We start from the raw sequence: 16,690 nt of genomic DNA, 5'->3' as shown, positions 1-16,690 counted from the left end.
TGGCATGATCCATGGGTTATAATGTGGTCCAAACCTGATGGAAACAGATTTTTCATAAAGAAATAAGATCCAATAGACTGGTCAGAAAGTGGAGTGCCAAGCCATGCTGCAAAGAGGACTTAACAATATTTTGGGGAAAAGAATTAAGCAATCATTTTGGTCTTTTAGAAAAGAAATGAATCAGAAGATCGGTTTGGGCTGAATTATATTAGAGAGTGAGGATAAAAAGAGCAGTTTGGTGGCTATTTTCCTGTAATCTGAATATGAAATGTGAGATTCCGGTGAAGATAAGAGTTATGTAACCATTGCATATGGAATTCTAATTAATAGAAGGCTAGAAAGACATAGAATAAATTAACTGCCAGAGAAGCTGTGTTCCTATTAAATAATTTGAAGTCACTTTTAGACTATATAAAGATACTTCCTCAAAATATCTTATCTAAAATATTAATAGTCTTACTTTCAGTGTTTGGAATCTACTTCCCGAATCTGATTTGCAGTGTTGCTGGATGATAACAGATAGGTAGAAAAATATTTCCCTTTGGTCAAGTATATTTTGTTTAGAAAAACTTGGGTCCTTGTTGGGACTTTGGAAATCTAACAGAGCATACAGAGTAAGCACTGTCTACCTGCATATCACATATTTTTACACCCAAATGGGAAACAAGCCATAATTTAGAAGTAGATTGAGTTTCTTTATGCTACAAAATGAATTTAAATGATGAGACTATGAATGCAGTGAAAACAAGGAAATGAATTTGACAGATACTAGTTTTCATTTTGAATTTCAAAGTACTGACTTTCTATTAGCATACTCCAGGAGTAGTGAATTTCTATTAAGTTGGCACTTAGTTTTAAATTTTATGAGCATGCTATTGTATGTATAAAAACCCATTTCAGTAAGATATGGACATGGTTATTTCTTTTTTAATCAGTGTGCTCTAGGCTACATATTATTAGTCTAAACTTGTCATCCTGAAAGTCTTGAGGCTGTGGAGCTTTCTTCATATATTCCTTTTTGGTGAAGTTTTTTTTTTTTTTTTTTTTATTTGAGTAGAAGAAATAACAGGCTCTGAAGAGAATATAATAGTATTTTCAAAAAATATTAAGGTATCTTTTAGTAGGCATTTATGCTTAGACATGAAGTGTTATTACATCCTTTTGAAATCATTAGAATGATATTTTTGTTCAGTAGCATTTTGTTTGTTAAATGTTTTGTTAAGAAGTATGGACTTACCATAAATAAAGGTCTTGAAGATATTGAAATACTGAAGCATAATGTTAAACTTCGCTCTAACAGTAGCAGAGCTAACTGCCCCACCCCCAAGATAACTGCAAATAGCAAGATCAGTTGGAAATTATACATCTCTTCAATTTTGAATAAAAATGATGATAGATCCTATAATTGCAACTGTGACTTGCATCTTGGGTCATCTCTCAGTTCATGGAGCCAGGACTTCGAATGGCTATTATGTAAAGGACTGTGGTGGTCAATATGCTGTCTCTTTGTAGTCAAAGTGAGAGGAAATGAGCTCAAACTGAGCAAAGTTAATGGAGGAAAAAATAAAAAGCAAGACTTTACCATAGTTAAGCCACTAGGCCAGGCCGTTTCTACAAGGATACCACAGGAGGAGTGCCCAATACCACTCTCACCCACCTTCATTTGAGCCTGGTTCTATTGCAGCAGAGTATATTTTGCTGGGAATTATTGTGACTTCTACTTTGTAGAGATATTTTGAAGGGTTATCACATATCCTTCCCTGTCTTTGTCTCTTACCTTCTACTCCTGCCTGTCATATTTACATACACACATATTCTCCTCTTACAGAAAGGAAGCTCCTCTTACAATAGGGTACCTAGGTATGAGAGGTATCTTCATTAACAAGAGAAAATTAGAACTACTATTGTGTTTCGGATAAAATAATTGGGAGGCATTTTTAGAGTCCTCAAATAATTCAAGTTATTTAGGAAAATAACCATTTCTTTGGAAACATTTATTCTCTATTAAGCATGTATTGGTTGACCTTCATTTCTGCTTCTGGTGAACTGAGGAAGGTGACCCTCTCCTACTGTTACTTTACATTCTTCACAGTGATCACTACAATGGCAGTGATTCTAGTAAGAGAAGGTGGCTCCCAGGAGAACCCTTGGAACTTTTCAAGAGATTGGGGGTTGGTTCATGTGTGGTTTGAAAAAACCATGTATGATTTAAACATGATGCTCTACTTTCCTGTTGAGAATCATTTCAAGGCCTTGAATCCCCTAAAAGTGTAAATATCTTTTAGAAAGGTATAATAACCACAACAATTAGAGTGGTAATTGTAATAATAACAGAGGTGATATTATTACAGGTCCTAGAGTCGACACGGATATGTCCCATGTGTTCCTGATCACTATGCCCCTGCTGACATGCATGGTTCTGGTCTGTTTACAACAGTGGTTCTCAGAGTGTGATTTCTGGATCAGTAGCATCAGTCTCATCTGGAAATTTGTTACAACTTGTTAAAAAAATGCCCCCCAAGAATGCAAATTCTCAATCGCACTACACACCTAATGAATCTCAAACTGTTTGGTCCTGGCAGTTTGTGTATGAACATACCCTCGAGGTGATTGTGAGCACACACAAATCTGAGAACCACCTATTGCTGCCGTAAAAACTTAGCACAAACACAGCTGCTGAAAACAATACAAATTTATTGTCTCATAGTCTCCGAAGGCCAGAAGCCCAAGCGAACTTGACTGGGTTCTGTGCTTAGCATCTCATAAGACTGAAACCAAGATGTTGAAGGGCTGTGTTCCTTGCTGGAGGTCCTTGAGAAGAATCAACTTCAAATTTTACTGAGAGTTTTGGCCAAATCTAATATCTGGTGGCTGTAGTACTGAGACCACATTTCTTTGCTGCCTTTCAGCCACAGGCCACTCTTAGCTCCTAGCTCTCAAAATCTACCTGTATTCCTCTTTCTGCTTTCCTATGGCCGCCTCTAGCAACAGTGGGTTGAGTTCTTCTGCAATCCTCTTCCACTCTGCCTGACATCCTTTTGCCCTTCCCCATCCTCTTCTGCACCACCTGCTTCACCTATATTCTTGTTTGCTACATCTCTGTGACTTCTGTTATATCTCTTTTCTTTTAGCACTCAGCTTTACATCGGGTCCAATTAAATAATACAGGATCATCTCCTTATTTTAAAATCTAGTGACTAGAGACCTTAATTATATCAGCAAAGTCCCCTTTACCATGTAATGTAACCTATTTACAAGTTGAACACAAGGGGACCAAGGTCAAGGAGGTCAAAGGTTTACTGGATGTGACTCATCACAGGATCTTCTTCTTGGCTTTCCAGGGTGTTATGTTGCTCACTAGCTGGGCCAGCCTCATTGCGTACATCCTATTCTTGCCTCAAGGGACCAAAGGTATCTGGGGGAAACAGAACTTCAGGACCTGCTTTGTCTCACCAGAAAGTGCAGCCACACATGTATCAGGACACCTGCCTTATGTGTCTCCCTTTTTTATATATTTCTTTTCATCCCTCCTCTTCCCCTCCTACCCTTGTTCTCTAGAGAGGCTGGCTCCTGGTTTTTCCATTTCTGTCCATATCTCCATCTTCCTCCCTAGTTCAGAAGGCCTATAGTGGTGCTGGCATTAAACTTATCCTAGGAATTCTTCTTTAGAAACAATAAGACATAGTGGTTGTAAGCACAGATGCTAAAGCAAGGCAGGTTAGGTACAAATTTTGTGACCTTGGGCAAGTTTCTTAACCATCTCATACCTCAGTTTCCCTATGTATAAATGGGTGATAATGAAAATGTGAGGTCATTAGACAGTATTGTTATTGCTCATGAAAGTAAAGTATGATTCAGTATTTCTAGGCTTGATTCTTGAAATGTTGAAGAAATTTAGAAATTTTCTCCTTTTCATATCTTTTACTTTCTTTTTTTAAAAATATGTTTTACATTACTAACAAAACTTTGTTTTTAACCATCTTGCCCTATAGGATCTCCATGGGTCCCTACCCCAATGGACATGTTGAATTGGACATTCACACATACAACATACAAAGAAGTAAAACTAACACTTTTTGCATATGTGATTATTTCATTGATTTTTCAGAACAAATTCATGAATTATGTGAGAGTGTTACCATACTTATTTTATAGCAAGGAAACTGAAACTTAGGTTAAGTAATTGACTCAGTTTCATATGTGTGGAATAGGTGAATAAACTCCACTAATCATTATTAACTTCTGAATTTTCCTGTCAACCAAAGCTAGCCTGTCATCTAATAAAGCTTTACAGAGTCTGTTGGCAGTAGTGCTTACTGTTGGTGAAGAGAGATTTGTAAAGAGAATCTGAGGCTGGAGCCCTATAGAGGGAAGGCAGGTTTGGGTGGCCTGCTGAGCAACTGGAAAGCATCCCGGACCATTGCTTTGCAAAAGAACAGTAAAAGGAATGGTGAAAACTTGGAAGGGTGAGGCAAAGAGTTAAAAAGATATTTCCCAGGAACACCTGGAAAGAGTGTTCTGCAGTGAATTATATACTCCATTAACATATATATCATATGAAGGCATTCTCTGGAATAGGCTACCTTGAGGAATTTTCTTTCTATCAGGGCACAGTCCAAAGAAACAAGGCATTTGACCCTTGGCTGTTAAGTGACCTGATTTTACTCTAATTTTTCTTTTTGTTAGGTTTTGATTTTTGTGTTGTGAGTGACAAATGGTTGCTAGCATCTTGGCCCAAGCTGCTTCTTTACCCCTGTGGAGAGAGTCTGATATTACCTAAGATACTACCCTACAGACCATGTTAACACCTTTCATGGATAGGCAATTTGATATTTTCATACTTTTCAAGAAGAAAATCTTCTCAGAGATTAAATAAATTGCTAAGAGCTTGTTCTTGGGCTTATAAAATCATAATATATAGAAGAAGACAACTATGCTATCTTTCATTACAGTGTCTGTTTTTTATTCTTTGACCGTGTCCAGTCACTTTTCTAAGTCTCCTTACCAAAAGCAAGTAAAATGAATGTTTTTTTTTTCCTTTCAGTTTAAAGCATTGAAAAATGTGTTTGCTTCACAGAGAATCACTTGTGGGCAAAACAGACTACATTAATTGTACAGATATGTAGTATGGATTTGAGGCAGTGTGTCATTACATCCTTGGAAAGATGAAAATCAGGTGTGTGTGATTTGTTTTCTTGCCTTCTCTTTTGAGTCAATTTGGTTGTTCCACTCAGAGGAGTGTCAATCTCAAATTTTTTTTAATTAATGAGTGCTTTCCCTATTCCTCCTAGAGATTAAAAAATTGCCCAAAGAATATACTTAAAATTTGGAGAATAATAACTAGTATTTCCAGAAATGTTTTCTATCTACTAAGTGATTTAATCCTCACAACTCTATAAAACACTTATGCTGGTTTTTCATTTGAGGAAACTGAGGCTCAGTAAGTATAGGTAATTTGGACAACCTCACAGTGTTGATTAATTATAGGACTTCAATTCAAACAAAAGTGTATTTCCTACCATTCTGTTAGCTGTTGTTGAATAACAGTTAATGGCAAAATCTCAGTGATATACACTAGCAAGTGTTTAATTCTTGATCCTGTTTCTGAGGTTTGATTGGGAGCTGGCTGACCAGCATTGGCTCAGCTGGTTTTGGCTCCAGCTGCACCTTGGATTCAGGTTTGCTCCATATGTCTTTCTTCCTTTTTGGACTAGTGGGCTATATCTGACGCTCATCATGTACAGGAGGCAGTAGCAAAAGAGGAAAATCTAACCACACAAGCATATTTCAAAAATCTATTCAGATTGTATTTCATAACATTCCACTGCCTAAAGCCCAGTGTCCATGAAATGGGGGAAATAGTCTCTTTCATGGAGGTGAGGGATAGAAGGAGGAGTGACTATTTACTGAACAATCATTTGATCTACCTTCAAAGCCTATGTCTCCTTTGGCCTTCTGAATGTATACATATTGAAAGCATAGGTGGGATGACACTCTCAGTTGGGCAATAGCCATCTTCTGTATGTTTGTCATGGGGGTCACACATGTCATTTCTACTGACTGCAGTTGCTCCATCCTGTGCTCTAGAGGATATTTGACTATGTTTCTCTTCTTTGACACCCTCTGTCATTACTAGCACTGAAAGGGAAGATCATCAATAGTTGAATCTAGAAGACTAGATTATGACATTAACCTAAAATAGAACCATTTTTTTCTGGTTTATGCAATTTCAATCATCTAAGGAATTTGATGGAGGAAATGTTTCTAATACAAGTTCTAGTACATTTGGTAGAAAGTAATCAAGTGTATGCCCCAAATAGCAGGACAGAAACTCTTCTTCTAGCAGCAACCGATTGCTAGAAGGATTACACTAGCCCAGGGGGTGCAGCCAAAGGAGCTTTTCACCTTCCTTTACCTCAGGCTTAATTGCTAGCTGGAAGCTAGTATGCTCCTCAGAGGCAGTGCGATGGGAGTCTTACATGTCAACATCCTGGGTTATGAGGTAGAAATTTTGCAGTACTCATTCCTCATGCATGGTCCTTCATAGTTTGGATATTAAACCAAATTTTGAAACTATTATAGAGTAGAGGCAGAATTCCTAGCTTCGGTCCAAACCATATCAAAAGCTTAATGGCTGGAAAAAGGCCACTGAAAGTTTCTATGATTAGGTTTTCCTCTTTAAGAAATTAGTACCATATAACTCTTCCCTGCCTTTTGCTTTTGAATCTTACCTGTGTCACAAGAATTGACTGAAAAGATTAATCCCTAAAGGAATAAATTAAGTCAAGTGTTTTGCCCAGCAACTCTTATCCTTTCATGTTTAGATTTATAAGGGCTCTGCAACCTTCAGGACTCTTTTTTTAAAGATTTATTTTTTATTTATTTATGGTAGACATATATATATAGAGAGAGAGGCAGAGACACAGGCAGAGGGATAAGCAGGCTCCATGCCGGGAGCCTGACGCGGGACCCATCCCGGGACTCCAGGATCGTGCCCTGGGCCAAAGGCAGGCGCGAAACCACTGAGCCACCCAGGGATCCCCAACCTTCAGGACTCTTAAGTCTGCTTCTTGGCTTACAGATGGCTTGAAGTCTTTGTTCATTGTTTCCCATTTCTGCCTGGTGCATGCTGGTATCTCTGATGTGACTATCTTAGCATTTTTGTTTCTCAACTCAGCATATTTCGAGTGTCATCTCTTTATGGTTTTGCACTGGAATATCCATAAGAGATTTTATATGCTTTCCTTGGTCCCCCAGCTTATATGCATGAACAATTCATGTAACAATGGCAATTCACTACACAGTCTCACCTAGTACCTTTCACTATTGTGTTAAAATGACCTCAGTAGGAATGTCTGGGTGGTTAAGCAGTTAAGCATCTCTTTGGCTCAGGGTATGATCCCGGGGTCTGGGGATTGAGTCCCACATCAGGCTCCCTGTGAGGAGCCCACTTCCCCCTCTGCTTGCATCTCTGCCTCTCTCTCTGTGTCTCTCATGAATAAATTTAAAAATCTTGAAAAAAGATTGTTAAGATTAAATTACCTCACTACTGGTTATCCAGCTTCTCTACAGGACTTCCTATACATCATCATTTATTTTGCTACTCATTATTCCACCAGAGCTTTAAAAAGGCTTCCAGTGAACTTCCTCAGAAATTTACAATAACTGTGTCATAGGTTCTGGACCAAGATCACTTAGGTAGATCTGGCCTCAGTCGAGACAGTGATATCGTGTGCATTCAGAAAGCATCTGGCATTTTCATCCTTTCACAGCACAAGAAGGTGTGCTGCCCCGCAGCAGAATTCCGTGCATGTCAGAGCTATCATTTGGCAGTTGGTAGTGTGAATGGGAAATGTGTAAAGTGTTTTTAGGTTTTTGGAGGACAGGCAGCTTATCTGTGCCAACTATTGTTGTGAAGGAACACAAATCTAAATCTGTCTATATGGTTGGATCGCTGCACTTGGTTTATTTAAAACATGGCATTTGGAGAGAGGTAAAATACCAGCACAGTGTGTCTTCGCCTTTTTTTTTTTCTTCCAAAGCAAATTTGTTTGGTCTATTTGCTGTCGCAGTGCAATAAAGAGGCATGTGCCTATTGTGACAGACCTTCTTTGTACTGTTAATTTTAATAGAAATAATCATCTACATTGATTTATAAGGATGGAATAAAGTGGGGACATTGATTCAAAAGAAGAGAACAGCTGTGAACAGTTTGATTTATAATGGTATTAAAGCAAATGATTAAGGTTTAGTTTGTACATTCTAAGGTTGCTTGTCCAGTGGTTAGTTGTCGAAATATATTCAGCAAAGAGAAGTCAATTTCTCACTGTGAAACACACCCCAGATAGAATGTATAATTTATTCTGTTGAGGCCAAGGCCATATTTCGTGCTTGATATGTGGGAAGCTGCTACCCACACATCAGTGGTTCTTAGGTAGGAGAGGATTGCTTTAGAATGAAATAAATAACCTTATCAGACACTAATTTTATGGGACAAGAATGTAAATGCAGTGAGTAATCCGAGAGAATGTAAATAGCAGCAAGCTAATTTTCAGAACCATTGCCACTCAGTTTGCAAAATGGCCTTCTTATTTAAAAGAATGAACCCACTGCCACAGGAAGCATAATATCTATAATGGTCAGTTATGATGTGAAGAAAATAAAGTAGCCTTTTTTTTTTTTTTATGATGCAAATCCTTCATATGGTGATCATGGTGGATCTACTGTGCTTCCTGAAAATCTTTGTGGATCTCACAGACTGACTTTGGTGTTCTTTCTCAGTTTCTCCATAGCCCTCTGCATTCCTTGATCACAACTTGGGTCATACTAAGGCATAATGATTGCCTACTTGGCTCTCTCTATCTTGAAACTGTAAACTACTTGGGGTCAAGGACCAACTCTTTCCCAATACTTAGCAGATGGATATATGTATTAAATACTGAGTGAGTAAAAGAATTCCATGCTAGTTAAGTCCCAAGAGTTTCTCTAACATATATATATACAGGTGCCCTAAGGAGCTCCCAGTTCTTATCTGATTCCAACATCACTGCCTCACAAGAGTTCTGGGTCTGATTTTCCCATCTTTAATTTGATGACTTTCAACAAGATACATAATCTTCAAGTATGTTCTAAGTTTGGGTGATTTATTCATTTTGAACCCCCAAGGTAACCGATTATTTCAGTCATCCTTATTTCTTACCAGTAATGTGTGTTTCTGTAGGGAGCATGACTTCGGCAACTTCACCTATCATTTTAAAATGGGACCCCAAAAGCTTGGAAATCCGGACACTAACAGTGGAGAGACTTTTGGAGCCACTTGTTACACAGGTAAGGGATGATTTGAAACATTCTGTTACTTGTATATGTTTTTACTGTGATTATATGACTCTTCATAAAACTTAGAAATCTCAAATAGAGTGAATAATACACTATGCCATGGTACTAATTACTGAAGCTATGCTACTGCCTACACTATGGATAGTTTTATTGCCCAATAACATTTGAAGTTCTTTTTTAAAAAAAAATATCATATGATTTTTGAAATTAGGTTGATGAGATAATTAAAGAGGGGACCTTGGTGAAGGGGGCTCTCATTGGTAGTAATGAATTCAAAGTCTAAATGAACCATTCCTAGCTCATTTTCAGATGCTAATGCACAGTTGGGAAGAACTGTATTGACTATTTAAGAGCAAAGTATATTACTTTGGAGAATGGAGAATTTATCATGTTGGAAAAATGATCCATTTTTTTTTGGTGTCACGGTTGCCACATCTCCACAGATGACGGCCAATAGAAAAAAGTTCTCAGAATTTAAGTTTTAAAAGTTAATTTTTAATATCTTATGAAGCGTATTCTTTGCTATATTAAACTCAGAAATCCATGGAATGTGAAAATTCAAGATTTTCGTGGTATATTTTTAGGGAAATATTATGCCAAATTAATGAGATGTTTCTTTTTTTTTTAATTTATTTTTTATTGTTCAATTTACTAACATAATGAGATGTTTCTTATACTGGTTTTCCATAGCAACTATAACAAATTACCACACACTTAGTATCTTAAAGCATCACAAAGTTATTATCTTATGGTTCCAGATCTCAGAAATCCTAAAGTCAAGATGTTGGTGGAGGTACATTCCATGTGGGGGCTCTGGCAGAAAGTCCATGTCTTGTCTTTTGCATCTTCTGAAGTCCACTTGCCTTTTTTGACTCCTTCCTCCATATTCAAAACCAGCAATGTAGCATCTTAAAATCTCTCTCTGACTCTGACCTCTGCTTCTGTCGTCACATCTCCTCATACCTCCCTTTTATAAGGACCTTATGATTATATTGGGCTCACTGAAATACCCAAGAATAATCTCATCTCAAGATGCTTAACAAAATCACAGCCTTTAAGATAACATATTCACAGTTCCCAGGGATTAGAACATGAACATCTTTGGGGGTCATTATTCAGCTTAGCATAGTCTGCCTTCCACCCCTCCCTCACCATATTCACATCCTTCCCACATGAAAAGTACATTCACCACATTCCTAGATTCCCCAACATCTCAACCTATTATAGAATCTCTTCAAATCCAAAATATCATCAAAATTTCATCAGCTTAAATATTCCAAAACTTATCAACCTAAGTAGGTGTGGGTAAGGTTCTGGCTATAATCCATTCTTGAACAAAATTCCTTTCCATCTGTTACCTGTGAAAGTAGAAAACAAAATATATCCTCCCAAAATGCATTGGTGTCACAGGCATAGGAAAATAGGCACAGATATTCCCATTGAAGAAGGAAAAAATGTAAGGGAAAAAAAAGATTATCAACCTCAAGCAATTTAGAAATCCAGCTGGGTAAATTCCCTTGGATTGGAAAGCTTGGGAACAACTGACGGTATTCCTACTAATATAACATTCTTCTTAAAAAAAAAGATTGTATTTACTTATTTATTTGAGAGAGAGACAATGAGAGAGACAGAGGTAGTGAGAGAGAGAGCTCAAGTGGGAAGGAAAGAGAGAAGCAGGGCTCCATCCCAGGACGCTGGGATCATGACCTGAGCCAAAGGCAGTTGCTTAACTGACTGAGCCACCCAGGTGCCTCTGATGTAACATTCTTAAGAATATTTGTTATTCTATCCTATATGTCTTTGGGATTCACTCTATTAGAAAAGAGGGTACTCACAGAACTTTCCCAGATAATCCCATCTCCATTTTTGGCCTCTGCTGAAATGGTCAAAGCTATCTATGAATCACATGACTAATCTCTTCAAAGAAGTACTCTGTATGACTGAATACAAGCCAAAAGTTATCCAGACAAACAATTGACTTTCTTTCGAGACCATGCTTTCCCCAGAGTGCGTTTTCTAATTTTAGTGCCTTTTGCAATTTATATAGGCTGAGAGTTTTCCAAATCATCAAATCCTGGTTTCTTTTAGCTTAACAGTTCTTCTCTCAACTTATTTCTTTCTCCTCACATTTTACTATACGCAGGAAGAAGAAATCAGGGCTTACCTTCAACACTGTGCTTGGAAAACTCCTCAACTAAATATCAAAGTTTATCATGTACAGTTCTGATTTCCATATAATTGTAAGACACAAAATTCATCTAAGCTTTCTGTCAGTCTTTCTTCCATTTCCCAGGAACATATTCTTCCTTTTTTTCCCCAAGCCCTCACTAGCATCTCCTTTAATACTTGTGTTTCTACAGTCTTTTTATAATGATTTAGATCCTCTCAGGTACCAGAGGCTTTCTCTACCATGCTCCTCACTTCTTCTGAGTCCTTGCCAGTAAGGCCTTTATATCCCTGTTTTTACTAACAGCCTGTTCAAGGCAATCTTGTCTTTTTCTACTAAAATTCTTTAAGTTTTTCTAATATCTGTCTATTACCAATTCCAAAGCCACTTACACATTTTTAGGTTTTTGTTATAGCAGCATCCTACTCCCCAGGGACTAACATCTGTATGTTTCCAATTGCCATTATAACAAAATACCACAACCTTATAGCTTAAAACGACACAAATTTATTATTCTATAGTTTCAGAGGTCAGAACTCCTAAAGTAAAGGTGTTGGTAGGGCTGTGAACCTTAAGGAGGGCATTCCTGTCATTTTTCAGAATCTGATGTACACCTTCATTTCTTGGTTGTGGTACTCTCATCTTTCTTAAAAGCCACCAGCATACCACCTTCAAATCCCTCTCTGACTTTAACTTTTACCATCACACCTTCTCCTCTGACTTTAACTCTCCTGCCTCTTTTTTTTTTTTTTTTTTAAGATTTTATTTATTTATTCATGAGAGACACAGAGAGAGAGAGAGGCAGAGACACAGGCAGAGGGAGAAGCAGGCTCCATGCAGGGAGCCCAATGTGGGACTCCATCCCCGGTCTCCAGGATCACACCCAGGACTGAAAAGTGGCGCTAAAGCGCTGAGCCACCCGGGCTGCCCTCCTGCCTCTCTCTTATGAGGACTCTTTATGATGACATTGGAGCCACCCAGATATTATAAAATAATCTCTCCATCTTGAGATCTTTAAACTAATCACACCTGCGAAGTCCCTTTGTTATTTAAGACAACACATTCACATGTTTTTGGACTTAGGAAATGAATATATTTGTATGTAATTGTTGAAAAATTTCATTAGATTTATGCACATTTTTTCAGTTGGTTGTGATTCTTTCAGTTGGTTGTGATTCTTGTTAGCTCTATGGAAATTTCCTCAAGAAATAGTTAATACTGTTAGGCTCTTAGATATGGGAGTATGTTGGCTACTCAGATTATAGTCTGTAGACTAACACCTATGCATGCATTGTTATTGGTCTGCAATAAGCACAGAAATTGAGAGTAAGGGCTTTTAAATTTTTATGAACATTTTACAGAATAATTTTATGTCTCTTGAATCTAATAATTTTAGGCTTGTGTTTTTTATCTTTTTAAATTTTTGAATCACTCATTTTGTTGCATTATTTTATAATGTTTTGGTTTATGAGGTATTGGAATAACAAAAGTATGCCTTTTCATTATAGATAGCTTGAGAAAGACTGGCTTAGGAGATATTTTGGAGTCAGGACAATCTGGTCTGAAATATAGTTCCTTCAGCCTAGTTAAAAGCAGACTGCATTTTCCTAGCCTCACAATTTTACCTTCATGTTATGTATCAGTATATTTAATCATTATCATACAAATTAAATGAAACACAATAATTAAAACATAATGACTGGTATAAAGTAAATGCTGATTAAATGTAGTTTCCATTTTTCTGGTTTTTAATGGCTATATATTCAGGCTTGTATTAGCCATAATCCACTACTGTAGAAGTCAAGGAGAAGGATATAAATGATCTGGCATGGGAAAACAAAATATTACACATTCACAGATTTTATTTCTTAAAATATTCACATATTTATGTTTTGCTCTTAAATCTCTGATCCAAAAAATTGCATATCTAAGATTACAATTAAAAAATATTCTTTTCCATAGCTTTCAGTCTAGTTACCTAAATTCTGTCAGATAAAGGCAATGCATTAAAAACTAAAAGGACTGTTAAATGTCCAATTCATATTTGTTCATTTAATACAGTAGAATGCTTAAAACTCTTCTTGAATTTCACACAGTGACTTAGCACTGTAATGAGTCTTAACATTCCTTTAATATCTTCTGGTATCTAAAAGGCTTATCTTTCTTTTCAGTTTTCCTACCCTGACTCAGAGAGAGATTTTTTTTTTTTAAATGTGACTTTTCAGACAAGCTTCTCTATTATCTCTCTTGATATTATGGCTCTGCTATCAAGACTAAGCATTCCCTCCCCTAGAATAAAGCCTTAATGAGAGGACTGATGTGATTGTTGACCTTTGAAGGGTATATGAATAAAAAAGGAGAGATAAGAAAATACTGGATATAAACTCCATGCTCAACATTAAAAAAAAAATAAAGGTGGAACTGAGAAAGAAAACTAAATCAAATCCCTATTTGTCTCACACACACACACACACACACACACACCCTTTATGAATTAAAGTTCACAGTGGTAGTCAGTGGTGCAATATGCCCATTACCATGCTGGTTTTTCTGTAAATTCATTCTAGATCATAAGAAAAATGACATTAGGAATTTACTGTTGATAAGTATTAAAATATCCAACCAAACTATCTCATTTCAATCGTAGTGTATATGAGGTTGCATATGTATCTTATGATGTTGAAGTGGCAAGATCCTTTTTGGAGAATTTTTACATTATGAAAATTATGAAATTTCAAAAGAGAAAGGATTTATTTTAGAAATTAGTTCTTAAAAAAAGAAATTAGTTTTTTAACTAGATGCCCAAGTTTTTTTTATAAATTCAAAATAATAAAGATTTTTAATAGGCCACATTCTGTGATATTTTTATTAGAAAGCTAAAAAAAAGAATTACTCTTAGAACCAAAGGGAAATGCAAAGGATATATGAAAAAGATGTTGTCTTCCTAACAAAATAAACATACCCAATAAAAGCTGTGCTCAGTACAAAATTTTAGCTTTAAATGCCTTTTTTCTTAAAAAGAATAATAAAAATAAACTAAGTGTTCATCTTAAGAAATTAGAAAAAGAACATCAAAAGAAACAAACAGAATTTAATTAACAATGAAAAATGGAATCACTAAAATATAATACAAAAGTTAAAGTGGATAAATAAATTCAAATTTTGATTCCTCTTTGAAATGATCAATAAAAATCCCTCAAGACGCAAACTATGGAAAATGTATAAAGAAAAAATATATAGGATTACGAATGAGAAAGCATAGATCATTCCAGGAACAGAAAGGTTAAAAGAAACATAGTAGAGACTATTACATGCAGCTCTACTCTGATGAAACATGCAAACCTAGAGGAAGGAAATAAGTTCCTAGAAAAATCTAAATTACCAAAGTATATCCAGAAGGAACTGGAAAACTGGGAAAAAACATATAAATATCGGAAAGCTGTTTAAAGATCTGTTATCAAATAGCACCAGAATAGATGGATGCATAGCTAAATATTATTAGATATTTATTTGTTTGTTTATTTATTTTAAAGATTTTATTTATGTATTCATGAGAAACACAGAGAGAGAGGCAGAGACATAGGCAGAGAGAGAAGCAGGCTCCATGCAGGGAGCTCGGTGTGGGACTCAATCCCGGGATTCCAGGATCATGCCCTGAGCCAAAGGCAGACAACTGTTGAGCCACCCAGAGTCCCTATTATTAGATATTTAAAGAACTGATAATCAAAATATTATTTACACTACCATTTCAACTCTAGAAAAAGGTAAATATTTCCTCAATTATTTTTTGAAGAATCATAATGATATTATTAAAACTTAAAAAAATATTTTAAAATAATTGTCTCACAAGGAGACAATGATGGTTCTATATATTATTTCTGAGTTTAAATGCAAAAAAAGCCACAAAAAAAACAAAACAACCAAAACAAAACAAAAATTGTAAAATATAGTAAGTACCATATATATGTATATAACAAAATAGGAATTTTAAAAGAAATATGATAGCTATTATGAGGAAATAAATAAAAATATTTCAGTAGCTCAACTGATTATACCATTAGATTCTAAAAAGGCATTTGATAGAATTTTGCACTTATTTCTGCTAAGAACTCTAAATAGGAATGGGATCAAACTTTTAAAATAAAGGAATATACCATGGAAATGTAGGAATACGACAGGGAAAACACTCTTTATGATCTTGTAATTAAAATTAATATGAGAATGGGGTTAGGTGACTATATAGAAGATAAATAAATAAATAAATAAATAAATAAATAAATAAATAAATAAAGTTTCCATTTGTTCCAAACAGCTAGAAATCAAAACAGGAAATATTTTTTTAACTGAAAAAAGTATATATAAGGACAACTATTTTTCCTATGTAAAATGCCTATTAATTTTATAATTATTTAATGTGAAATTTGTAATTATTTTTATACCATTGAAGTAGAGGTTATGTATACACAAACTTTGTAGTCAAAGAGGCTTGAGTATTAAGTACAGTGTTCACTGTGATACTTGAATATGTTATTTAATGTGTTACCAAAGGTAAGTTGTAGATAATAATAATTTGTACACCATAAGATTATCGAAGGGATATGTGAATTGGTGCATTAAAGTGATTGATGAAGTGTCTGATATTATTCTGATACAGGTTTGTTTGAATACTGTGCTCTTCACTTCCTGGTAGTAGTGGCTTTCTAGTCATTAGAAAATGGGTACCGTGTATAAATTAGGGATTTATTAGATATTTTCTTTAGAAAAATATTTTAATGCAGGTTTAGAAAAGAATAAATTGTGTATTACATTTAATCAAGTATTACTAAAGCAGAAATCTCTGAAGTTATTGGGAATTCAACTTCAGCAAGCTAATAAAACTCATTCTGTCACAGTAAGATAGAATGGAATTTGCTGGAATTTAGTTCCTTATTTCCTTATAGAAAATGAATCTGCGACTTAAATAACAATAAGCATCTGAAAAAAAGAATATCATTGGTGTTTAATTAACTCTCCTAAATAGGTATGATGGAGAAAGAACCTCCGAAGAAGGGGACCTTCTTACAATCATTTCCAGTATTGTTTTGAGTATTGTCTATGAACTTCTATTAGATTAGGCACTAGTGACTTCTCTATAGGTAGGTCCCTTAAAATTGTGCTCAAAAATTAATTATTTGAAGAGCTAAATAA

At 35.6% G+C, this 16,690-nt stretch overlaps 1 protein-coding gene across 7 annotated transcripts in view; it reads left to right on the top strand.

Annotated features, from left to right (window-relative positions):
* CTNNA2 (catenin alpha 2) overlaps window positions 1-16,690 on the top strand; it is a 1,086,013-nt gene that overhangs the window by 126,997 nt on the left and 942,326 nt on the right. For all 7 annotated transcript variants that reach the window (XM_025453745.3, XM_025453746.3, XM_025453748.3 and 4 more), the window contains one exon: window positions 9,221-9,327. In XM_025453745.3, the coding sequence (XP_025309530.1) occupies window positions 9,226-9,327 (102 nt within the window). In that variant the 5' untranslated portion in view covers window positions 9,221-9,225. The remainder of the gene's footprint in view (window positions 1-9,220; window positions 9,328-16,690) is intronic.

Source organism: Canis lupus, chromosome 17, assembly GCF_003254725.2.
Source record: "Canis lupus dingo isolate Sandy chromosome 17, ASM325472v2, whole genome shotgun sequence".
Classification (NCBI taxonomy): domain Eukaryota; kingdom Metazoa; phylum Chordata; class Mammalia; order Carnivora; family Canidae; genus Canis; species Canis lupus.
This window is presented reverse-complemented; position numbering and strand designations above follow the sequence as displayed.